At 45.7% G+C, this 17,960-nt stretch overlaps 1 protein-coding gene across 1 annotated transcript in view; it reads right to left on the minus strand.

Annotated features, from left to right (window-relative positions):
* The window catches only part of ZMAT4 (zinc finger matrin-type 4), a 207,368-nt gene that overhangs the window by 118,450 nt on the left and 70,958 nt on the right, over nt 1-17,960 (minus strand). The window contains exon 5 of the mRNA XM_075612366.1: nt 16,146-16,379. Coding sequence (XP_075468481.1) covers nt 16,146-16,379 — 234 coding nt within the window. The remainder of the gene's footprint in view (nt 1-16,145; nt 16,380-17,960) is intronic.

A 17,960-nucleotide genomic window follows, 5' to 3' on the forward strand; every position in this document is an offset into this window, starting at 1 on the left:
CACAAGTCTTTTTGCAGAACAGGAATAAGGAAAGATCCACCACTCCAAGTCAATCCAACTCAATATATAGAACAACATCCAACTGGTGCAGAGTATTAATAAAAGAAAACAATCTTCACTTCAAATTATCCAGATCCTGACATCCACTTCACACAGAGATATTTTCAAGATTAAAGATTGTCTCTTGTCCCTTGTAATAGTTGAAGTCTATAACTAAGAGTAACACATTATTTAGGGAACGAGGGTGTTCCTAAACCCTCTATTTTCAGCTCCAAGACCATCTGGCTTCTAGCATATTGTACATACAGTTTGAGAGGACACAGTGCCGGTGACATCCCAAATAAAATTTGCATGCCAAACCATGCGCCATCTTTAAATAACCAGGATATGCGCCAGCACCGAAAACTGTAAGTATGTTTGGAACTGGTGGGTCCCCGGAGCTGGAATTAGAACGGTACTGCTCTGATTTTCTACTTCAAAAAATAAATAGCATTCTGGCCTATAATAAGCTTCTTTCTGAAACCCCATTTGGATTATACATGCAACAGGGTTGTTTATTGTGTTTAAGATACAGTTCCTTAATGAACAATAAACCTTTGCTGATCTCTTTGAAGTTTTGTTTCTATTCTTAATTTTTAGTGTGCGAAGAGCTTCCATTGTCATATTAGGTAAAAAACGGGTTTATTAAATGATCACACTTTTAGGAATAGATGTTAACATTTAGTTGAGGTGGAGACAGTTTACTCTATGCTCATTACTGTCTCAGCATCTCAGCAGTATTATTTCATTAATTATTTTCCTTGTTCTTTTTTTATAACTGCAAGAAGACCTCCTGCAGCTGTCAGCTCTGATGTCTGCCTTTTTATTGCTGTTCCTGTATAAACTTCCTCTTCCATCCATCCTCCTCGTTACATCACCTCAGCTATACCTCTGTGTCACATCAAGACTCTTGTATCTGTCAATTGTCCCACAACCCCTGGGGTCCAGATTTAATTAAAGAAACAGCTGGGACTCAAACAAAATGAAAAATGAAGCTGTAGAAAGTCATTTCTTTGCTACTCTAGAGTGAGGGAGAAAAATGAAGTAGGAAAAAAAAAGCAAAAGCCAAAAAACGCCAATCTTTTATAATATTTTGGTGTCTGTGATGTTGTCCGCTCCCCCAGAGCTGCAGGAGGAGGAAGAGAGCGGGCTGTGAAGCGCTTGGGGCTGTGAGACAAGATTGGGGGATGCGGGAGGAGCTTGGGACTGCGAGAGGTGCTTGGGGCCACGGAAGGAGCTTGGGACAGAGAGGCGCTTGGGACTGTGGAAAGAGCTTGGAGCTGTGCGAGAAGCTCGGGGATGTGAGGCGCTTGGGGGTGCGGGAGGCGCTGGGGGATGCGGGAGTGCTTGAGGGTGTGGGAGGCACTTGTGGCTGAGAGAGCAGCTTGGGGCCAAGAGAGGAGCATGGCACTGGGGGGAGGAGCTTGAGGCCATGGGAGGAGATTGGGTCTAAGAAAGGAACTTGGGGATGAGGGAGCAGCTTGGGGTTATAGGAGGAGCTTGGAAATGTGGAAGACGCTTGTGCTGTGAGGGGAGCTTGCAGATGCGGGAGAAGCTTGGGACTCTAGGAGGTGGGGATGTGTGTGAGGGGGCCAACAACAGGCACCCTTACGTCAGGGCCAAGTGCAGTGGGGCTTAAGGGTGTGCTCAGAATTCAGACCCCAGGTATTGCGAACCATGAGTGCCCACTGGGTCATGTAGCGACAGTGGGTATGGGACATGGTTCAGCTGGTGTGGCTACTTTCTGACCAGATCCAGGAATTATTATTTCATTAATAAAAGGCTGTGGCCATTTGTACCCAACGGAGGTGTTCGTGTCTATTTGAATGGGTGAGGAACGGAATGGCAGAAGTTGAGGTTGCATGGGTCATGCTTCTCCTCTTGGGGTGCAGAGGATGCAGGAATAGATAAGTGTAATCTAACAGGAACACCATACTACCCTCCTTCCTATAGAGCAGCGATACACCACCATACTACTGTTATAGTATTGCTCTTGGTACATCTGTTTTATAGCCTTTTCAATTTCCTTCATTCTCAATCAATACAACAGCCTCTAGCATCATGTCACTCCTCATATGCTTTCTAATGGGCCTTGTAACCAGGTTTATCAATGTGCTCATTTGCTGTCTAATATATACATCTATTAACGCCGTCTTCCTCCCCTACAATGAAAATGACTATGCGGAAAATAATGAATCTTAGGGGTTTATTCATCAACGTCTCCCAAGTAATAAACTGAAGAAAAATGTATACAAAACCCCACACCACATTTATCAAAGAAAGGAAATGATTATTTTTCACCTGTATTTTCCCAGTTTTGCCACTGGGAAATTTTGATAAACAGACTGTTAGCATCTGCATACAATGCAGCTTTCTCCTTCTCCTCTGCACATATACGCAGTCCTCAATGTCATTCTCCTCCTTTTCATGTCTTCAGCAGGGTTGCCACCACTCTGGGGTTTGACCCGGAGACTATGGGTTTTGACCACGTATCTCCGGGTCTACCTAGCAAACATCTGGGTGGTGGCGTTCGGCGATGGCGTCTTCTGGTGTCCTCCCGGCATCTTCAGTAACAGTAACTCCTGTCAATGTGGCCGTGCGGCGTCAAATGGTGCCGCGTTGCCATGCCAATGGGAACGCTACGTGACGTCACAGCATCACGTGACACCCATTGCCATGACAATGGGATGCTACGGGACGTCGCAACGCCACACGGCGCCGCATTGCCATGACAACATGGCATCACGTGACGTCTTGGCGCCATAAGGCGTCCCGTTGTCATGTGTCGCTGTGCGGCCATATTGATGGGTTGAAGTGGGAGATGCCGGGAATATGTTGGAACGATGCCAGAGAATGCCAGGGAGACACCGCCGCCAAAAGTAAGCACGAAATTTTAAAATGTTGTCTCCGAGTTGGCCTTCAGTAGGAGGTGGCAACCCTGGTTTTCAGTAGTATTTTGTCTTGCGCTTGTCGCCCCATAGTCCAGATTTTCAATAGTGGTTTCTCGATTTGGCTGCTTCCAGCAGTGAGATACCCAACCAATACACTCTTTCCAAGTTTCCTTGTGTTAAACATAATATCCACCAGATACAGATGTGCATGCACAGTCACATACCCGCTATCTTAGCTTTTACTTTAAGGCAGCTAAATAAATGCTGCATGCTTAATATACATACAAATGAGGGAAATTTAAATGTTCCCTAAAGCAGGGAACTGCGTCACTGATTGAGCCACCTGTCCTGAAGCATGGATATCCTGAAAACCTGGCCTGTTGAGGGGTGTTGAGGACTGGAGTTGAGAACCCTTACCTTAAAGAATATCAGAAAACAATAAATGCCAAGCATGGTAAATAATCACTTAGACATTAATATACACAAATAAGTCTTTTAAAGAAAAACACCCCATAATACACATGAATTCATGCAACTTTGTAACTACAGTATGTTTATACACACCTTGTTCTGTTTTGTATATGATGATCTAATATTTAATTGGTGTTTGCCAGTCCCAGTGTTTTCTAACCTTTTTTTGGTTAAGGAATGCTATAATTATATTGTGAAATTCTGAGGAACCCCAACCCTCTCTAATAGCGCGTCTAAGATCAGATGCATTGTAAGGAACCCCAACCCTCTCTAATAGCGCGCCTGAGATCAGATGCATTGTAAGGAACCCCAACCCTCTCTAAAAGCGCGTCTGAGATCAGATGCATTGTAAATTCTTCTGCACTGTATTTTGTACAATTTTCAAATGACCTGAAAAATGCAGGGAGCCCTTTAAGGATTCCCAGAGAACCCAAAGGTTCCTAGGAACCTGTTGGAAAATACTGGCCTGTCCTATATTTATCTCTCTTCCGTGTGTATGCAAGGAGCTTGGCAATATAACAGTTAACAATACCCATGGCACGAGATTGCCAACCTTCAAAGAGGGAAAAGCAAAGAAAATATAAACTCTAAAGAAATGTGGTTTTATTTCTCTTCGTGAAAGTACATCTTACAGTGTATATGTCAGTGTGTATATTGATTGTGTCTATTGACTTTTTGCATTCATCCACACCCATTGTGTTCTAAATATATCGCTCATCCTTAAACCAACAGAACGTAATGATAGGCCTCTCCATCTTCTAATGAACGCATTCATTCGTGCATTTGCTTAAGTACCACAGATGCTTCAGCTATGCACAGTGCGGGTTCTGCGCGGCCCCAGATTTAAGTCTCAGAGACAGAAATACTGAGATCTATTGGATTGATTTGTTTTTTCTATGACCACAACAGAAGGTATGGGGTAGAAAAGACTGTGACAAAGATAACACAGCAAGGACATGCATGCATTTCCTCCTTAGTACACAATAAGCAAGTACACTTTTTCCTAAATATATACACACGTAACTATTTTTCCTTATCTTTATTGTTGCTCAACAAGAACAGAACTGTCAACTACCAAGAAACAGTTGTAACTATGAAGGAAAACACTGTGGCTATCTCATATTCAATTATACTGTATGCACGGACAACCATCTATACAAAAATATCCCCAATGCCAATGCTATAATGAGTTCTAATGCAATCATGTAATCATTCACATTGCTAATATAAAGCTTACCTAGGCCCATAAAGACAGTTTCATTCTCAAACAATATAGTGATATTATAAGGAATTATCCTGGCAGGTCTGCACAGACTTGCCCTGCGCAAATGTCATTTGGAATATTCTTAACACGTTTACCAAACTCTTTTGCCTTGGGACAGCAAAACTCACTCAACCAAGGATCCCTAGTGCTATATATATATATATATATATATATATATATATATATATATATATATATATATATACATACAGTATATATATTCTAATAGATACCCATATTGTGCATAAAGATAGGGGAAAAAAATAAATGAATTTACATGACTAAGAGCTCCCAAAAGCTTGGTTTACCACTCTGGCCCAGATTCACAAAGCTCTACTAAGTCACTTAACGAGATTTAAAGTTGCAGACCACGCAATATCCTACATGTGTTTTTTTTTTTTGTTAAAATAAATCAGTTCTGTACTATGAGAAAATACTTGTAGCATTAAAAAACAACAACTCTAGATGACATTTTTAATGTATTATAATGTAACAAGAATTTTTGGTTTCTATAGCAACCATTTACAAAGTCACATCCCCTTCCTCTTCTGAAACAGGCTCTGGCACACCCCTTTTTGAGCCCTGCCCTCTCTCTAGCAGTGCACCAACTGTATCTAGTGACTGCCTGGTCACATGATCTTCCCCACATAACTTTGCATCTTTGGTCCTCTTCTGCTGCACTCACAGCCATTTAGTGAATCCCCAAGCCAAATCTTCGCTGATTGATCACAGGAGAATGGATTGATTGCCAACATAGCTAATTACTTATCATTGTATGGATTGTATTGATGCACATATTAAAAATTAAAAACGTCAGCTTGGATTGCTGCTTTAAACCTAATTTAACATCATGTTAACATTAACGCTGTGTCTTTAAAGTACAATAACAATGTTAAGTCATGTTTTCACCCGTTTATGGCAGGGGTGCGCAAAGTGGGGGCGCAAGATTTTCTAGGAGGGGCGCGGTGGTTACAGAGGCCCCACGCTCTTCCCCAAGGCATTTAAACTAAATGCCGGGCGCGAGGCCTCTGTGAATCTCTCTTACCTGGTCTGTGCTGCCTTTTCGGCGACGCGTCACCATGTCAATGCTCGGTCAAATGGCAACGCGTTGCCATGCCAATGCAATGTCACGTGACGTCATTACGTCATATGATGCCCCGAAGCTCCGAGCCGGGAAGGGGGTCGCGAGCAGGGGGAGAGCTGACAGGGGGGGCGCAAACCGAAAAGTTTGCGCACCCCTAGTTTAGAGCATGTGTTAACTAGAATGTTCGTAACCAGTAGCGTAACCAGAGTGGGTGCAATGGTGCACTTTCACCCCCCCAAGAATTGGTATTGTGGTTACAGAAATCCTGCACACTTCCCCACAGCAATGAACGGGTTGACTCAGAGAGAGCGGGGCTTATGTAACTGAGCAGCTCTCCTCATCGGTGTCATATGATGTTGTCTCATCATGGTGACGTGACGTCACATGGTAACGCATTGCCATGGCAGCGCGCCACCATGTGACACAGTGACATCATGATGACACTGAGTCACATGACAACGCTACGTCGATGGGGAGGTCAGATAAACACTACACCCTTCCATCAGAGATTCTGATTACACCCCTGGCCGTTACTGAAATTAAGTGTTATCATAACATTGCATATCTACAAAAGTCTGTTATGGTTAATACAGGGACTTGACGTTACGTTAGTGTAGCCCTTTTTGTGAACCCTCCTACACAAAAGAACTACTGGTACCGTATCACACCTGTGTGGCTCCAGGAGATCTGAGCCTCCGCTAGCTGGGAGCCTGGGGAAAACCCTTACCCTTACTTGGTGCAGCGCCTCCACTTACCCAGGATCCCCCGTTAGGAAAGATAGCCCTGAGTAAGAAATACAATGACACTCGTATATGATAAAACAATAACTAACACTTTACTTAACACACACATATAACTCATTACATAACATCACATAACATAACCTGATGCTCTACCCGCATCACCTCAACCCAATGTCTGGTGTTCCCCAACCAAGTGTACTGTGATCACCCCACACCTAATGTCTCGTAACTCCTACGGAGGTCGTGGGTGACTGCGCAGTCACTATTTAAGCTAGGGCCCAGTTGGTGCACTTAGAATATGGAAGATACCTTCCGAGCACTCCGATGCTCGGGACCGCAACTTTCTTCTCAAAGGGTCAGACGTCCGTCTGATCCTTTCCAGGTACTCTGCCGGTGGACCCCAACGAGGGTCCCACTGCTCAACGGGAACTGCAACCGGACCACGGCAACACCAACCGCGTGGGAACAGCAACCGCCGATATCCCTATCACTAACCACTGCTAGAGCGACAGCAACCCTAACCTAGGGCCTGTCCCTGAAGAACCGCAACCTGGGATGGCTTGAGGGAAACTCCTAGGGCCTGTGGACATAACCTGCCCCCCCTTCCCCCAGCTACCCAGTCCTAACTGTAACTGCTACTAGCTATTCCCAACTCACTTGCAGCTGACACACCGCACACACTGTCAGCCTGCAGGGATCCACACTTCACACACACTGCACGCACTGCGCCCAGCACATACAGCGACACTACTCACAGGCAGCTGCGATCACACACAGCCCCTGGACCCCGCAGCAAACACACTGCTAGCACAGCGTGCCTCTTTGACAGTGCCCACAGCACTCTCCGCTGCGACACTGCCAAACCAGCACCTTCCACACTCAAGGGTCACCTCCCTAGCTAAGGCGTCCCTCTTCAGTTACCCCCTGCCCTTTACCCGGGAATTGGGGCCTGCCTGGGAATCTAGGGAGGACCCTTACCTGATGCAGGAGCCACGAGCTCCCTGCACCCTTCCTACTCCTTCCTCTGCTTCTTCCTGACTGACTGTTGCAAAGCCCGGGAAATGTATCTCTTTTCCCGGGCTGAGCTTTCTTCAGCCCTATTGGCCACTAGGGAGCACCTGACCTCTGCCTCCCTAAGCCTCCTGGGAATTGTAGTTCCCAGGGGCTGCCTAATGCATTGGGGCCGCGTGCGCGCTTCCCTCGCGCATGCGCGAACCCCTAATGGCCGCCTCAACCTCTCTATTCCCTGTCCTGCCCTCGCGCGATCTCTCTGGGGCCTTCCCTGCACTTTGTACCTACTGCGCATGCGCGAGCTAACGCGCAATGGCGGCGCACTCTCCTCCAGCCGCCGAGCCGGTGGCAACGCGATCGCGTCCCCGGCAACCGGCCTGCGCCGCTCCCTGCACTGGCCCCCACCCTCGCGAAGTGCCGGCGGGTCCATCACAGCCTCCGGCGGCACCCGCTACCGCACGGCACTCGCGGAGAGGGGCCAGGCAGCTCAAATTTACCTCGGGGCTGCATTAGGTTACACCTAAACTTGATATTAACATGGTCTGTATGGATGTACAGTAACACCATTGTTAGATTGAACTAACATAGCATTATTTCCCTCAATTCCTCTTTCTCAACTTGAGTTAAAGATGTATTCAAGGTCTTGACCGGAGAAACCTTTAGGCTGGGATTATAGTGGCCGCTGCAGGGCGCGGGCGCGTGATGTCACTCTCCCGAAACCTGCACTGTGTGCAGGCGGCAGGCGACAGAGGGTGTGGCAGAGGTATGGCCCGTGACATCACGCGAGCAGTTCACCCTTATAGGCTGAACCACTTCACGTGACACGTCACGCGGCCACCGCATGGAGAGACAAATGAATTTGTCTCTCCAAGATTCTGCCTCTCTGTCGCACCTCCGCACGGTCACGGTTGCGAGCACTATGTGCCCCTTCACGGAATGCAGGTAATTGTTTTGGCAGCGCGTGCCACCGTGGCCACTATAATAGCGGCTTAAGACGTACTGTACTTCACGACATGGTATTGGCAGATAACGCAACATTATGCTACAATAACGTGACATTAAAGCTACAGTTAAAGTTTTAAAATGTATTCATTTTTTTACATTCAATATGTGCATCAGTACAATCTGCACACTTACAAGTAATTAGCTAAGTAGCTGATTGATCCATTCTCCTGTGATCGATCGGCAAAGATTCGTCTCGGAGGCTCACTAAATCACTGTCAGTGCTTCAGAAGACTACCCAAGATGTAAAGTTCTCTGTGGAAGATCATGTGACCAGGCAGGCACTAGATACAATTGGTGCACTGATAGAGAGAGGGCAAAAAGGGTGTGCCAAAGTCTCAGAAGAGGAAGGGGATGTGACTTTGTAAATGGTTGCAATAGAAACAAAAATGATTGTTACATTAGAATACATTAAAAATGTCTTTAAAAATTGTTGTTTAAAAAAAAAAAGCTACAAGTATTTTCTCATAGTATATAACTGATTTATTAAAAAACACACATGTGAAGGATATTGCTTGAACTGCAGCTTTAAGCCTATGCTAATGAGATGTAGAACAGCCATTGTTCTTGCATATATTTCGCTTTGAAGATACATGTTCACCTCAGGAACCGCACTGTGTTTGGTAACACCCGTTATGAGCCCTGAGTTACCAGAGACTGGTGGATGTACGCGTTTGTCACATACCATTAAGTGCTTACATTGCAGCACGAGTATGCTGGACAATAACATGCCACGAGCCCACTGAATATTATATTTTATAACTTCCTATCCCTTTTCGTGTTTCCTTAGAGCCTTTTTATTAGCTGCACTACACAGCTTCTAAGGCAAAGTCTGGGCTATGGAAGCACAGAACCTGCAAGCTCACGTAAAGATAGTTGTTTCATCCATTGGGATTCCTTAGTTTGAATATTAAAGCAGCAATACAAGTGGGTGATTGAAGCAGAAGGTCTCCGGAGCTGAACTCCAAGGATCCCCTTCTCCCAGAGATACTGACCTCCGGAGGGGGTGCCGGTATGTTCTGCAGGTTTAAAGCTCCCGTGTCACGTGGGCCAATAAGAAGCCGCACTGGTTGACGTCACGGTTTCCTATTGGCCCCACAGGGCGCAGGAGCTTTGAAAAGCGGCCATTATGTGAACCCTGCTAGCCGAGCAGAACGGCTACCGGCACCCCCTACAGAGATCTGTATCTCTGGAAGCAAGTGGTTCCCGGAGCTGAAATTTATGGAGGGAGTCAGCTCCAGAGACCCCATGCTTCAATCCAATGTATAAAAAAAAAATCCCCCCCCCAAGAAACGCCCGCTTGGATTGCCTCTTTAGTTCAGAATTGTTGTGAAGATGAAAGTGGTTGCTGTACAAGACAACGAAAAGACTGCTTCCCCCCAATGTAACACGTAATTCATTGATTGAACTATTCTGTAGATCAGGGGAGTACTATCTTTTTTCCCTGTGCCCACTGCCGGCTGTTCCCCTCTCTCCGCGCCCCCACCTCCCTCTTACCTCGGCTCCAGCTTCATGATGTCAAATTGCCATGGCGATGTGACGTCACATGACCTTGTGGCAACGCGTCTCTAAAAGCCACCGGAATCAAGGTAAGTGCAGTTTACAGAGGCCTTCAGCGCTTCCCCGGCACTTCATTTAAGTTCCTTCGGGAAGCGCGCGGGGCCCCTGTAAACCCTGCTCCCCCTGCAGACAATCTCGCGACCCCCCCTGGGGGGCGCACCCCCCCCAGTTTGTGCACCGCTGCTGTAGATTAAGGGTAGTGATAAAGGCAAATGAACACACAGAGGGCCATATTTATTCAGCAGTGCTAATCCATAAGGCATTTGAATGGAATGTCAAGTGCCATCTGGCTTGGCACCACATTGGGGCATTAATTTACCGACCAAAATGAACTGCCCGCTGATCGCATGCTTGGAAGGAGGTTCATTCTCAATTTGGCTTAAGAATATATGTTTTAGATAGAGGATTTTCACAAGCAAACAATATTATTTTTTTTCTTTAGACATGGTGCATAACTTGAGCTCCCCCAAAGCCCCTTAGCACTTATATCCAGCCAAAAAAAGGTTAATGCGTGTCTGCCCAGCAAATAGAGAAAATCCAAAGAGAATTCAATGCATCAAACAGAAAAAGAGCTACAAACCGAAAAGCACCTAGAGAATATTTTGAGTATGGAATTCATTTTTCAATTGAAGTTTCAGGGGAGATTTTTTGACATATATCAGGAGTAGCCAACTCCAGTCCTCAAGGGCCACCAACAGATCAGGTTTTCAGGATATCCCTGCTTCAGCGCAGGTGGCTCAGTCTTCGATTTGGAAATTTGATCGATCTTGTTGAATTTCAACAGAGAAGATTCTACCCTGAAATATGAGTTTTGTTGGAGAGAGAGCATGAGAGAGAGAAGAGAGAAGACAGGAGAAGATAGAGGAGAGGATAGTGGAGAGGAGAAGAGAGAGTTAGAGAGTGAGAGAGAGCAGAGGAGAGGAGGAGAGGGGAGTGAGAGAGTAAGTGTGAGAGTGAGAGAGGAGGAGAGGGGAGAAAGTGTGTGAGTGAGTGAGTGAGTGAGTGACTAAGTGTGATTGAGAGTGAGTCCTATTTAGTAGAGTACCCATTTACTTACACACCTCTCAAAACACTCATCTATACCAAACAAAGGGGCTTATTCTATATCAGTCAAAGTCACCAGTTGATGTCAATGGGGAATTTCAGACACAAATGGTTGCTATACAATAAGCCCCAAAGACAGAGGAGACCAGTGAATACACCTGAGATATTTGGGGGATAATCTAATTAAATTATGTAAATAAATTCATTTAAATCCTAAACCCATATTTCAGGCTGTGGAGACTTTTCCGATGAGAACTGCTTGCAAACTATTAAAAAGTTGCAAAGCCAAAAAAAAACAGAAATTTCATATGGTTCTCAAATTTTGGCAAAAAATTGGCACATCCCTACTCCTCTGGATAACCGAGAGCAAGCGAATCTCCTGCTGAGGAATGCTGTCACACACTTTGTGTTCTTGAAGACAATGTCAAAGAACAAGATCAGCAAAATAATCCCACTTCTCTTCAAGGATTGGATTTAATGCCTAAACAAACACATTAATAATGTACACTAGGGAAAGATTCCCCTGCTGTCCAACACACATACTATATGTGTGGAAACCTGATACCCATAGGTTCAGAACCCTTATTACCCGGACCCGGCAGCAGGGGGCTGGGACCAGCACCGGGTCAGAACCGGCGCCGTGTAATTTCAGAGTAGTTGAAAATACTTCAACACTTACCTGCAGCCGGCGACGCAAGGTGAGGAGGACCGCTACGGAGGGTGAGGAGGACCGCTACGGAGGGTAAGGAGGACCGCTACGGAGGGTGAGGAGGACCGCTACGGAGGGTGAGGAGGACCGCTACGGAGGGTGAGGAGGACCGCTACGGAGGGTGAGGAGGACCGCTACGGAGGGTGAGGAGGACCGCTACGGAGGGTGAGGAGGACCGCGGCAACATCTGGGAGCAGCAGCAGATGTTCTGGCGGCGGTGGCAGCAGCAGGAATACAGCACACAGCTGATGCCGGTGGGAGCCGGGGAACCATGTGACCGGAGCAGTTGCATTCCTATTGGACAGCCGGCTCCTCCCCAGCTGTCCAATAGGAACGCTCCTGCTCCAGTCACATGGTTCCCCGGCTCCCACAGCATCAGCTGTGTGCTGTATTCCTGCTGCTCCCGCCGTTGAACACGGACTTCTGCTGCTGCCACCGCCACCAGGACGTCTGCTGCTGCTCCCATGATGTCGCCGCGGTCCTCCTCACCCTCCGAAGCAGTCTTCCTCGCCATGCAGGTAAGTTCCATCCGGGCAACCAGGTACCCGGCTGGGTAAAATTATTCATTTTGCCCGGGTACCCGTTACCCGCTTTTCTGAAAATATAGGACCCGGTACAACACTAGTAATAATGTCAAGCTTTTCTCATATAAAAACTCCATAAAAAAACATAATAATAATAATATTATTATTATTGTTATTATTAATATTAGCACCTGTGTCATCAGCCACTCCTAAAATGTGATACAATATTATTACAGTATCCTATGGAAAATCTGTAATACCTTGAGCAGCGTGTTATGTTACTGTATAATGCAAGTGTTACCAATGGCTAAGGTAAGAGCTGTATATGGATAAACGTACACAAAATAACCGCATAGAACAAAACATCCCATACTGTATACGAATGGCTACTGCACAATTTGAATATTTATACATCAATTTCCCTGGGTAAGGTAAGAGTTAATGATCTGTATGCGATCATGTCACAAAATGCAATTAATAAACTGCCACATCAGCTTAGAAATGAAAACGCCGGCAAAAGCATATCGGCTAATATAAAATAGTAGATGAAGTGGAATTTTCTGGTATGTGTAAAGGACTGAATTCAATGTCATTTGTCACTACATAGCCATATTATAATTCAAATAAACTACAAAACGATGATATTGGCATATCAAATGTGTCCTATTTAGTTTGTATAATGTATGTTCTGTCTTTACAGAAAAAAAATGTTAACTAACCAAAAAAGTGATTTTCAACTGTGGTAGCCATCAAGAATATTGATATTTTAATTTCTTTCTCTCTATTCGCTCCCTACACTGCATTTTGTTCACTGAAATGTTACTCTTCATGGAGTACATATTGCTCTTTGACCATGAACATCAAGTAAAACAGTTTATACTCTTAAAACTGTCACAGAGCGGAAAAAGGAGCCACATATACTGTATGCTGCCCGGACCACAACCACATACTGTATGCTGTATGCTGCCCGGACCACAACCACATATACTGTATGCTGCCCGGACCACAACCACATATACTGTATGCTGCCCGGACCACAACCACATATACTGTATGCTGTATGCTGCCCGAACCACAACCACATATACTGTATGCTGCCCAGACCACAACCACATATACTGTATGCTGCCCAGACCACAACCACATATACTGTATGCTGCCCGGACCACAACCACATATACTGTATGCTGCCCAGACCACAACCACATATACTGTATGCTGCCCAGACCACAACCACATATACTGTATGCTGCCCGGACCACAACCACATATACTGTATGCTGCCCGGACCACAACCACATATACTGTATGCTGTCCGGACCACAACCACATATACTGTATGCTGCCCGGACCACAACCACATATACTGTATGCTGCCCAGACCACAACCACATATACTGTATGCTGCCCAGACCACAACCACATATACTGTATGCTGCCCGGACCACAACCACATATACTGTATGCTGTCCGGACCACAACCACATATACTGTATGCTGCCCGGACCACAACCACATATACTGTATGCTGCCCGAACCACCCACATATACTGTATGCTGTATGCTGCCCGAACCACAACCACATATACTGTATGCTGCCCGAACCACCCACATATACTGTATACTGTATGCTGCCCGAACCACCCACATATACTGTATACTGTATGCTGCCCGAACCACCCACATATACTGTATGCTGTATGCTGCCCGAACCACAACCACATATACTGTATGCTGCCCGAACCACAACCACATATACTGTATGCTGTATGCTGCCCGGACCACCCACATATACTGTATACTGTATGCTGCCCGAACCACCCACATATACTGTATACTGTATGCTGCCCGGATCACCCACATATACTGTATGCTGCCCGGACCACAACCACATATACTGTATGCTGCCCGGACCACCCACATATACTGTATGCTGCCCGGACCACCCACATATACTGTATGCTGCCCGGACCACAACCACATATACTGTATACTGTATGCTGCCCAGACCACAACCACATATACTGTATGCTGCCCGAACCACCCACATATACTGTATGCTGCCAAGGACCACAACCACATATACTGTATGCTGCCCAAACCACAACCACATATACTGTATGCTGCCCGGAACACAACCACATATACTGTACACTGTATGCTGCCCGGACCACAACCACATATACTGTATACTGTATGCTGCCCGGACCACAACCACATATACTGTATACTGTATGCTGCCCGGACCACAAAATCCCCAGTTCCTTCAGGTTATTTATGTTACTGCTGTTGTAAGGAGGAACACAGATTGTTCTCTCAGACGTATCACAGAAGATGCTGCATTGCATCGTATTTTGGATACACTAAAATAACATGTAGGATAGTATTTTTCATTGGAGATCCATTGCATAAAATTGCCTAACTGTAAATACAGAAAGAGTAAATCACAAAAATGGCCTTTCGCCCAAAAAGGAATAGCTCCCTTCAAAAAGGAGCAATCCAAGCACTGTCCTACATGTCTTCTTTTTTAAATAAATCCATTCTGTATTATTAGATAATATTTACTGCATTTATTTACTTTAATTCAACTCTTATTTCCATTTTTTATTCGTTTATAATTTATGGAGCATCCTTTGATATCTGTAGCAGGCTTTAGTACACCTCCCCAGCAGTGCAAGCTATTTGCAAACACTTTGCTGCTTATGATAATTTGCTGCAAATGCTCCCAGCAGTTTGAGCTGCAAACTGTAACAATAGGCAATGGTACCTTAGTAATATCAGAATACATTGTAGCTGCTTAGTTACACTGACCGAAGGATTGAAATGCGACCATTAAGTGAACCCTGGAAAGCAGAATCTTCGCTAATCAATCACAGGAGAACAAATCGATCGGCAGCATAGGTAATTACTTTTCAATAAAGGTAATCAAAGACTGCATATATTAAAACAAAAAATATATACATATTTTAGTGCCGCTTGGACTGCCTCTTTAAAAACACAGGGAGGGTGCATTGAATGTGTGTGCCAGGGGATCTGGAATTCTTTCAGCCCTTTTTAATATTCTATTATTTCAACAGACAAGGACTGTGGGGTCACAACTGCATAGCAATGCTCAGTATTGCTGCAATATGTTCACTTTTGGCACGGAACCCTGCGCACATGCTGCTGCTTTACATTCTAAATCATCTTGCCATTCAAATCTGGGCACAACTTTTTAAAAGCATGCTATGAATCATATAAGCGGGTGAGTGCATACATATTAATTATATATCAATTATATATACATTTACTTCATGCAGGCTGTTTTTCTTTTCTTTCTTGTTCGCTCATATACCAAGCACAGAATCAATAGGAATAAAACGAGCTTAGCAGTGGTTTACCAGGATCTTAATACTGTACAGGCATACCCCGCTTTAAGGACACTCACTTTAAGTACACTCGCGAGTAAGGACATATCGCTCAATAGGTAAACGGCAACTCACGCATGCGCATGTCAGCACGTCCTGAACAGCAATACCGGCTCCCTACCTGTACCGAAGCTGTGCGCAAGCGGGGAGACTATAGAGCCTGTTACACATGCGTTATTTACATCAGTTATGCACGTATATGACGATTGCAGTACAGTACATGCATCGATAAGTGGGGAAAAGGTAGTGCTTCACTTTAAGTACGTTTTCGCTTTACATACGTACTCCGGTCCCATTGCGTACGTTAATGCGGGGTATGCCTGTCTTATTATTGTTATGCCAGATTATATTTTTATATTTATGTATGTGTGTATGTTTTACACCAAAGACACTGACCTTCCAATGCTTCGGAGTCCAAGGTTTCTCCGAGCCGCTGCAGTAACCTGGCTCGGGCCGCGTTCTTCTTGTGCTTTTTCCCTTCGTAATGTTGCTGGGCCATTAGCGGATTGTTAAACCAGGCTCGGCACAGGTCACAGAACTTCCGGGACTCGCTTCCAATGTTGCTGCTCCACAGAGTGTCGTGTTCTGGGAGAGTGATCTCGGGATCCTCCGCGGTTTCCTGCGCAGGTTCTAAGGGAGACGAAACCAAGACTTAGGAAAAAAGAAAAAACCCAAAGCGTATTGCCGGCAAAGTCATGAATCCTGTACGATTTATCAGAGCGGCAGGGATTCCCTGTAGTAAGATATTCAAGTGCAGCACGAGAGTAATTGTTACTCATTGATTTTGGAGATAAAGGACTTGGAAATGATACGCTTTCGGAGAAACTTGAGCAGTTTACCTGCCGAATGCAGTGCGCGGTAGTCAGTGGCGGATTTACAATTTTGACGATCTTAGGCCCATACCTTTTTGCCACCCCTACATTTTTCATCTCGCCCTCTCTGCAATACACATAATACCGCCCTCTCCTCAATACACCAAATTTAATCGCCCCCCAACACTTGAGCAGCACACACAATATAGGACCCCCTGTGGCACACACAAAATGGAATCCCCCCTGGGCAGCACACACAATATCTCCTCCCCCCCCCCCCCACGCCCATGCAGCACACAAACAAAATGCCCCCCTCCCCTCGCACAACACACAAAATGGCACCCCCCACGCAGCACAACACACAAAATGGCACCCCGCTGCAGCACACACATAGGGTTGCCAGGTGGCTTGTCCAAAAATACCGGACAAATTTGTGAAAGGTGCGAAGCGCGTGAGAATTGTTGGTGGGGAAGAATGTTATTTATAAATGACCTGATGGTTACATAATTTTTTCTAAATTTCACTCCAAGTATTCACCAATTTATATTCTATTTCGTAAAAAATCTGGGGAGGAGTCTTGGGAGGGAGCACCCTTCCGAGGATTTTGTTTAGGAAATAGAATATGAAATGGTGCAAATTGATGCAAATTGGTGCATGCTTGGAGTGAAATTTAGAATAAATTACATAATGGTCACATCATTTATAAATAACTTACCTGCAGTCATACTGTACATGGCGAGCCATACTAATCTTAATGCTCCAACCACAAATTCCAAGATTGTTGCACCCCTCCTCATCTTCTCTTTCTCTCCCCGTATTCTCTCACCCTCCCACCACCCTCATCCTCTCACCCCCTCCCCTCATCCTCTCTCACCTCCTCCCTTCATCCTCTCATCACCCCCTTCATCCTCTCATCACCTCCCTTCATCCTCTCATCCCCCCTCCCTTCATCCTCTCTTATCACCCCCCCCCCCTCCCTTGATCCTTTCACCAACCCCTCCCTTCATCCTCTCACCCCCCCCCCCTTCCTGTCATAATCACCCCCACAGGACAGCCAGAGAAAACACACACACAAAGCAGAACAGATACAGACAAGACACACAGGACACAGGCAGGCAGGACACAGCCTCACCTCTCTCTGCTCCATGCTTTGCCTCTGCTCTTTGGCCCCACCCCCAGACTCCTGCCTCCTCCTTACACAGCAGCAGCCAATCAGGATGGAGTAAGCTGCCCAGCCCCCTAGCAGCAGCCCTGCTCTATCCCTTCTCAGGGGAAATCCCGCGATTGGTTACTAAGTCCAGAGAGGTAATACCGGCATACACATACAATACCCTCCCTCCCCCGCCCCGCACACATACATGTCCGGTATTATCTCTCAGTTTTTACCGGACAGAGTAAC

Source organism: Ascaphus truei, chromosome 8 (genome assembly GCF_040206685.1).
Source record: "Ascaphus truei isolate aAscTru1 chromosome 8, aAscTru1.hap1, whole genome shotgun sequence".
NCBI lineage: Eukaryota > Metazoa > Chordata > Amphibia > Anura > Ascaphidae > Ascaphus > Ascaphus truei.